The sequence below is a fragment of the Elaeis guineensis genome, chromosome 12 (assembly GCF_000442705.2).
Source record: "Elaeis guineensis isolate ETL-2024a chromosome 12, EG11, whole genome shotgun sequence".
Classification (NCBI taxonomy): Eukaryota; Viridiplantae; Streptophyta; class Magnoliopsida; order Arecales; family Arecaceae; genus Elaeis; species Elaeis guineensis.
The window spans coordinates 29,740,544-29,748,428 of NC_026004.2; the positions used below are offsets into that span (position 1 = coordinate 29,740,544).

The window sequence follows — 7,885 nt, forward strand, 5'->3', positions numbered from 1 at the left end:
ATATTTGTAATTCATCTCCAAATTTTATGATCTATGGATAAGGAGACTAGAGAGAGCAATTTGGGAGAGCATTATGAGACTACAAGAGGAGAGTGATTTTTGATCATCGGTTTTAGATACTGATAGGTTGGAATTTATGGTATGGACTTGGCCGTTCAAATTCAATATTGAGTTCGGGTTAAATCGAGTCATTAAGCATGAGATCCAAATAAATCCATAAAATTAAACAGGTTGGGTTCATATTTAGTGAGCTCAGATTCAATCTGAAAAATGGAATGAGTCCAATTTTAGAACCCAATCTGACCTCACGAGTCCTTAAAAAAGGGTTGGATTGGATCTAAATGGATCGAGTCAAAGTTGGGTCACCGGCCAATCCGACCCATTTACAGCTTTAATTGTAGCCAATCCATCCCAAATTATAATATACCCTATGGTAGTGTTTGAATACCTAAATTCTAGGTGGAATAAGGGTTTATCCCATCTTATTCCCTCAAACATGTGAAAAAGTAATGGTGGGCTATCTTGGTTTAGCAATACTAATCAATCCTCCCTAATTCCAGGCAACCTTGGTTTAGCAATTCTATGGTGGATCATGAAATTGCTTATTCTAGATCTTTAATGAGCACCATTAAGGCATAGGAATAACACTGCATTAATTGTATTAAAATAAGAGTTGGAATACTAGATTTTCAATCAAACAAAAATTTAGAATAACAAGAAGGAATAGCTATTCTCTGAGAATATGTATCTTCATTTCAAAAATAAAATTTGGGTATTCAAATACTACCTATAAAATTTAAGACAAATTTAAAATTTAAAATTAAAATCTGTTCGAGTTTAGAATGGATTTGAAATTTATTGCTAGGCTATTCACTATCCCAATCCGATTATATATTTTATTAAGTTTTATAAAATCCATGAATCCTAACATCCACCTTAATCAGCAAGGAATAGTTCTGCTTTGATTGTGAATTGATCGATATATTTATACTGTTTAAAATCTTATATATAAATGCCAACCCAAAACCCTAGCTATCGTCTAAGCTTCCTTATTCGGCCACCGCAGCCAGCCTCCCAAGTCCCACCCGATTGAGGCTCCTAAGGATGGAGAATACAAATGAAAAATCAGGAGAAAATATAAGAAAAATCAACGAAGATAAAGAAAGAATGGAAAAAAAGAAGGACAAAAAAAATTAAAAAGTAAAACTTTTTTCCACGTAGATTGATCATTTTTTTTTTTTATCATTTCGCTTCTTTTTCTTTTCATTTCATTATATTTTTGGGAGATTTGTGGGGAAGGAGAGCACTTGAGGGATGTTAGAGGGGTTTCTTAGGTTCCACTTGGAGTTTTCCCTTAAGTATATAGGATTTTGTCCGTGTTGTGGCGGTGTGAGTTGGTCCCTTGAGATTTTGTAAGCTATATTTTGTAGGATTTGGAGATTTTTAATAGAAGGGATTCTGCTTTAGTTTGAAAAATTTTCAATTATGGAGTCCTGTTCTCAGGATAATACAAATATGAATAAAAATTGATGGGGCGGTTTCGGATACTTGGAGGTCATATCAATTTTAAATGGGATGGTTTTAAAATTTTTGATTAATTTTGTAATCGAATTTGAGATGGATTCGGATGGTAAGATCCTAAACGGGTTCGGATACCGGTAGGATATATTTTGCCGATACCCTACCCGTTGCTGCGATCCCTAAATTTTGCTTATGTTTATAGTGCATACTGCTAAATACGAGAAGAATAAACAAGCATTGCAGGCGAAGACTTGGGTGGGGGAAAGGGGAAAGCCGCCATGGAGGCCTACAAGCTATGGGTGCGGAAGAATCGAGAGTTCGTCCATTCTTTGGAATCGTTGGCCAACGTAAGCTCCAATCTTCTGCTCCTCTTTTCCCTTCTCTTGTCTTGTCGTTTCCCATCCACTGTCCTAACGATTCGTTGTTTGGGGAAAAAAATTCTCATTTTTTGATCTTTTCTCCTCTCTTTTGATCACTTGGATGTGGAAAAATCAATGCCCAGGGCATGACATGGCTTCTCCCGGAGCGCTTCTCCAATTCCGAGATTGGTCCCGAAGCAGGTTCTGTGAAATTTCGGTAACACATGCTTCTTCTCGTAATTTTATACTATCTATCAGGAAGCGTTCTGTTTTTCATCTCTAGGATTTATCTATTGCTTAGGAAGTTCTCTTTCTGGGATTTTATTTGTTTTGGGGAAGCGATTACATGTTAAAGATGCAAAACTGCGGCAAAAAATCGGATTTTGGGAGGTTGGTAATTGAGAATTCTGAGTTCCTGTTACAGTATATGCGTTTTTGGGCGTAGTCAGTGCGATGAACCAGCATATAATTGATACGACGCCGACCCGAATCCACCCTCCGGGCTCTGTGGATTCATTTCCATGGTCTTTGTGCATCTCCATGCTCAAAGATGTTGAGGCGGTGGTCGAAGTTGCTGCCCAATACTTTGCTGGTGAGGACGGCAAGTGGAATTTCATTGCTGCTACCGAGGCGATGAAGTAAGATTGATGCACCATACAACAGTTTGCCTTCTTGCAATCTGTTTTTGTGATCTTTTTTCCTTATCAGGGGTGTTGTGGAATTGGTACAATTCAGGGCATTAGTTAGGTTAGCAGTATTCCATGATAGCGGATACAAGATGCTCTTGCAAGGAGGGGAGTCAGTGAATGTCCACAAGGAGCCAGATGTTGCAGGAGTCCATCATGTTGGGATTGGGAATCCTGGAAGGTCTGTTGGATATCATGGGCCTGGTTATGTCCCAGAATATCATGGCTATGTACCCAGGAGTCTTGAAGGAAGAGCTATTAATGCATTGAACCGGTTCGGAGAGAATGCAAAAACGGCCTTGGATCCAGAGTGGCTGAACAGGCTTCGAAGGACTTCAGAGTCTCCTGGTATTATGCTAACTATTTTTGCTGATGGCCATGCTATGTATTCATTTTAGATCTTTTGGACTGTTTTCCGTCTGCAAGCTGGAAGATTATTTTGCATTCTGCTGTTGTTTTTGCAGCATTGCCAGTTAAAAAATTGACACTTTCTAACATTTGGTCCGAGAAAGGGCTTTCCGGTGGACTATTTGTGACAGGGGAGGCGCTTTTTATCTTGAGACCACTTATATATGTTATGTTTATTAGAAAATATGGGATTAGATCCTGGACACCTTGGTTAATTTCACTAGCTGTGGACCTCACTGGAATGGGTGTTCTTTCTTATGCCACAAGTCAAGGTAGTAGGAGTGGAGATAAATTTTATCAGCTTTCCTCCTCTGAAAAAGATGAGGTGAGTACAGCATATGTTTCTGATTAGAGATTTATACCAAATCCATTTTAGTGTGCATATATTCTTGATGTATTATGAGTGTTTATTTTGACAAAACAATTTTATTCCTTCATGTCGAGATACTGTGGGTAACATTTCCCTATATTTCTCTTTGTTGCTGACGGCTTTACATTATATGGATTGATTCAGTTCAAAAGAAGAAAGCTGACATGGGCACTTTACATCATGAGAGATCCATTCTTTGCCAAGTATACCAAGTAATGATATGACTCCCTTTTGCTTATTCCTAATTTATTTGATATTGCTGGACCTATGTCATGCATGTTGTATCCACAGGAACCGGCTTGAGAAGACTGATAAATACTTGAGCCAAGTTCCGTTTATTGGGTTCCTTACAGGTAAATCTTGCTGTTGCTCCCTGCTTAAGCTATCAGTCCCTTCTGTGTTTACACTTACTGTTGTTTTTTCCATAGCTGAATGGAGTGCTTAATGGGTGAGCCTTTCCTTATTTATGGGTGCAGCTAAACTTATAGAGCTTCTAGAGGGTGCTCAAACACGATACACATACACATCAGGTTCGTGAGGAGAATGAACCAAACCCAGGGGCTTCCCTGCTGAGACGGTCATTGTTGGTCGGTTCTCTTGATATCTTGGCAAATGCATTTTGATGAATCAAGTTTTATTATTTATGCGGATCAACAAATTTATCTGTTTATGTGCCTTCAGCAATTTGTAAGGTAAATTATTGTATATGAGCTGCTTTCTCGAGCCATCTTCAACATGTTCCTAGATGAACATCTGTATTTGAACTAGACATTTCATTGATGTAATCAAAAGGTGCATATGCAGCACATGAAATGAAAAATTCATGAGTAAAAAAATCCTTATTTAGCATTCCAGATTTGTACAGAGGTAGAAGGATGATGATGGACTCATATTTTAATTACTATATTGCTTGGCTTGAACAATTTGAACAGATCCTGTACTCATAATACAAATCTGAATTTTGTGTTTTGAATTTTAAGCAGTTTTTTTTTTAAAAATTATTATTTAATTTTTGGGTACTTTATTTAAGAATACCTGATATAATGTCTTCACAGCAGTGAACTTCTGTTTGCTGGGTATCCATAGCAACATAATTTATGAGTCAGCTTGCTTTGTTTACGTATGCTGGCTTTTAAATCTTTTGTCCCCCATGATGCAAAATTTATGTCATTTCATTTGCTTTGTTTGCTAAAAGTAAATTATTTCTTGAGGTTATATGATGCATGGAAGAACCATCTGACACATTAATGATGCGCTAGCCACTAATTTGAATATCATAAGATTGATAATTTACTAGAGAAGCCCTGACATGATATAGGATTGTGCACATCTCTGATCTCACAAGTAGTGAAAATTCCTTTTGGTGTGATATATTGTCACAAAATTCGACATGAACTTATGCTTTATGTATTTATGTTCATGCTTCTGTGACTAAGTTGTATGGAAGAGTCTTTGTGCTTGTATCCAAGTTACACTAATATGTTTAGTTGCATATATAGCCTTCTTATGTATAGTATGCAGTGGCACCAAAATATTGTATTATCCTAGATTAATTGCCTTCTTCAGTATTACTTGTGTTTTTGGCACCACACACAAAAGTTTAGGATAATATTAATGCAAAATCAGTGGCAGGCCTTCCAAAATGAAGGCCTATTGATTTGATTTAAAATGTCTAAATTGTCTAGAAACCAAAAATCATGTGTTTTGGAGTATGGAAAATGGATGGCAGAAAGGTATAGAAATAAAGAAAAAAGAAATCTATACTAGTATATAGAGGCAAAAACCTTGATGGTTCTTTATCCGTTTCTCTCTTTTTTTTGCTTCCTACTAATTCTCTAATACTTTGAAAAAAAATTCCATCAGATAACCATAGGTAACCCATGACCAACTCTCCCAACTTGCCTTCTATGCATGAGCTTTTCCTTTTTTAGTTTTTGTGACTTTAGATGAGTGCAGCCCACCTTCTTGGACTTCTCCGCATGTGAGCTCTTTCACCACCATCGTTTGAGCCTTTTTCCCATTGATTCTCTGATATCTTGAAGAAAATACCATGTACCATATTTTGATCATAACTAGCTTTGTTTTTGGTCTTTGCCCACAAAGAAAATGAGCTAGTATCAATCTTGCGGTTAGTGTAGGTAGGTTTCACATTTTGGTCCTCCATCCTAGAGCTTTCTCCCCTTCATTGCATTACACATATAATAATAAGGAAAAAATAATAGCTGTTGTGATAGATTATTTCATGATAAAATAAAATTTCTTGTTAAAATTCAAGTTTTCTTTTTTACCATTTTTCTGTCCACTACCACCTGCAAAAATATTTTTTATTAAATATACAGTAGATGCTAACATTGTTATTTTCTATTATTGTCCATTGTTTTTTTTAGGGTTGAGCACGGGTCGGATTCAGTCGGGTTGAGAGAAAAATTTCATCTGACCGAACCCAATCGGATTGAAGAAAATTCAACCCACTACTGACCGTTTATCATGTATAAATCGTTTGAAACCGAAGTGAACAGTTTGTAACAGGTTCAGATTGGTTGTATCGGTTTGGACCTCAATGTTGATCCAATATTGATTTTAAGTCTAATATTGGCCCACTTAAGCTTATTTGCTTTTTTTTTTGTCAATTTAATGCAAGAAAGGCCTAAACCTTATAAGTTACAAATCTTGAGCTTATTTTTGAATATGTACAAAATAAAACAGAAAAATGAAAGATTTATTCATCTGTAAGTGACTACATCTGAAAGCTTTCACTTTAGAATTGTCTCAAATTGATATGCTTCTATCAATAATTCAATATTAATATTCCTATGAATCCAAATAGGTGATGCAGTGTTTTTTAGAATGAAGTATTGAAGTCTAAACAACGCCATCCCAAAATGAAAGTGAGTTTGCGAAATACTACATCGGTTGGATTCGGTTTCATACGGTTTAAAAGTGTACGAACCGAATCCGACTGTAAATAACCAATTTTTTACAGATTCCAATCCAATTCCATTCGATTTATGTCTTTCAACCGACCGAAATCGATATTTATTGGATCAGATTAGATGGGTTTCTTTGGATTTCGGTTATTTGCTTAGCCCTAGTTCTTTTTCAGTATGCCGTAACCACCATTGTAACAATTATTGTTTTAATAGTAGTTAATTTCAAAACACATATAATGACACAAATAATGGTCTTTTTAGCTGCTTTAATGATCAATAATCTGCTGATAGGGGTCTGCTGTGACAGAATAATGCTGTTATTGAAACGTTGAACCCTTTCATATCTTGTTATTTGAAAAAGACTAAAAACAAGGCAGTCAAAAGTGAGGTTGCCATGAGGTTCCTTTGATGCTTGCTTTCATTTTGATCTTGTTTTGATTGAATTAGGTGATTTATATCAATTTGAATTCACCAAAAAAATTTAGTGATGATTGCAAGGAAAGCGTATGATGATTTAGGAGGAAAAACAAGATTTTATGCAGGTGATGATGAGATAAAGTATGGTAATGAAGAAACTTTAAATTGAGATTTACTATGAACCTCTTCTTTGGATTTGGTTGCACTTGTAGCTATTATTGATATAGTTTCTTTTCTCCATAACTAATAATTTTCTTAGTAAATTATGGCTAAATGATAGCATTGTTAGTGGCAAGAATTTGAGTGTAGAATGCAGATAATTCTGACTTGCACTGGCTCCCACTTTCTGTGGCTGGTTATATGTCTAGGTTTTGCAGCAAAGATTTTTCATCCTAGCCAACACATCTGTCTGTATTGCTATTGAGCATTCATTTAGATCATATAATCAATAGCTGGGCACTTATTGTCTCGACTGATATAAGCCACTTTATCTTGATATGTAGGTTGGTATGGAATCGAGGCCTCTATTTGCTAATCGGTCTTTAAAAAGTCTTAAGTTTTCTTTACCTACTATTTTCCAAGTCAGTGTTTAAAATGATAGCTAATATCAAGTTGTTATATTAGCCTACATTTTAATATCTCAATTTTACTATAGTTTGGCTTGATGATGCTTCATCCATTGGGAGATGATACTTTTCTATCAATTGCTATTAGGATAATCCAAATCAGCATTTAAAATGGTAGTTAATGTCAAGGTTGTTATATCAGCCTACATTTTAATATCTCAGTTTTATTATAGTTTGGCTTGATTGTGCTTCATCCATTGGGATATGATACTTTCCTATCAATTGCTATTAGGATTTAAGACATTCCAACAATGAGGAAAAAGAGAAGGCTGCCACTCTTGGACTTGTCCATATATCGTGTGTGTGTGTGTGTGTGTGTGTGTGTTGTTAAAAGTGCTCTGATAATAGAAGAAAATAGAATAGTGGCTAACTTAACATGATTTGATGTTAACCATCAAAATGCATCTATCACAGGAATGAATAGACCTAATCTGATCCAAACTATATAAGCTTGGTTGGGTCAATATTTGGCCTAAGTTATAGCCCAAACACTACATCTGACTATGTTTTTCATAGGGAGTGTTCTTTTTTTTTTTTTTTTTTCACATTTCAAGTTGGGATATTTGTT

At 35.7% G+C, this 7,885-nt stretch overlaps 1 protein-coding gene across 5 annotated transcripts; it reads left to right on the forward strand.

Moving 5' to 3' along the window:
- The first annotated feature begins 1,711 nt into the window (after positions 1–1,711).
- LOC105034098 (peroxisome biogenesis protein 16) lies at positions 1,712–5,949 on the forward strand. Of its 5 annotated transcripts, none has more exons than XR_012135967.1 (9): positions 1,712–1,868; positions 2,024–2,081; positions 2,305–2,518; positions 2,589–2,914; positions 3,031–3,299; positions 3,489–3,556; positions 3,636–3,697; positions 3,821–4,036; positions 5,732–5,949. XR_012135967.1 is itself a non-coding variant. In XM_029261504.2 (9 exons), the coding sequence occupies exons 1-8, from the start codon at positions 1,800–1,802 to the stop codon at positions 3,880–3,882; spliced, it is 1,128 nt and encodes a 375-aa protein (XP_029117337.1). In that variant the 5' UTR covers positions 1,712–1,799; the 3' UTR covers positions 3,883–3,931; positions 5,732–5,949. The 5 variants fall into 5 exon arrangements, 4 of the variants coding, with proteins under 4 accessions (XP_029117337.1, XP_019702433.1, XP_010907422.1 ...); XM_029261504.2 differs by having other exon boundaries at positions 3,821–3,931; XM_019846874.2 differs by lacking the exon at positions 5,732–5,949 and having other exon boundaries at positions 3,821–4,267.
- Positions 5,950–7,885: the final 1,936 nt, after the last annotated feature.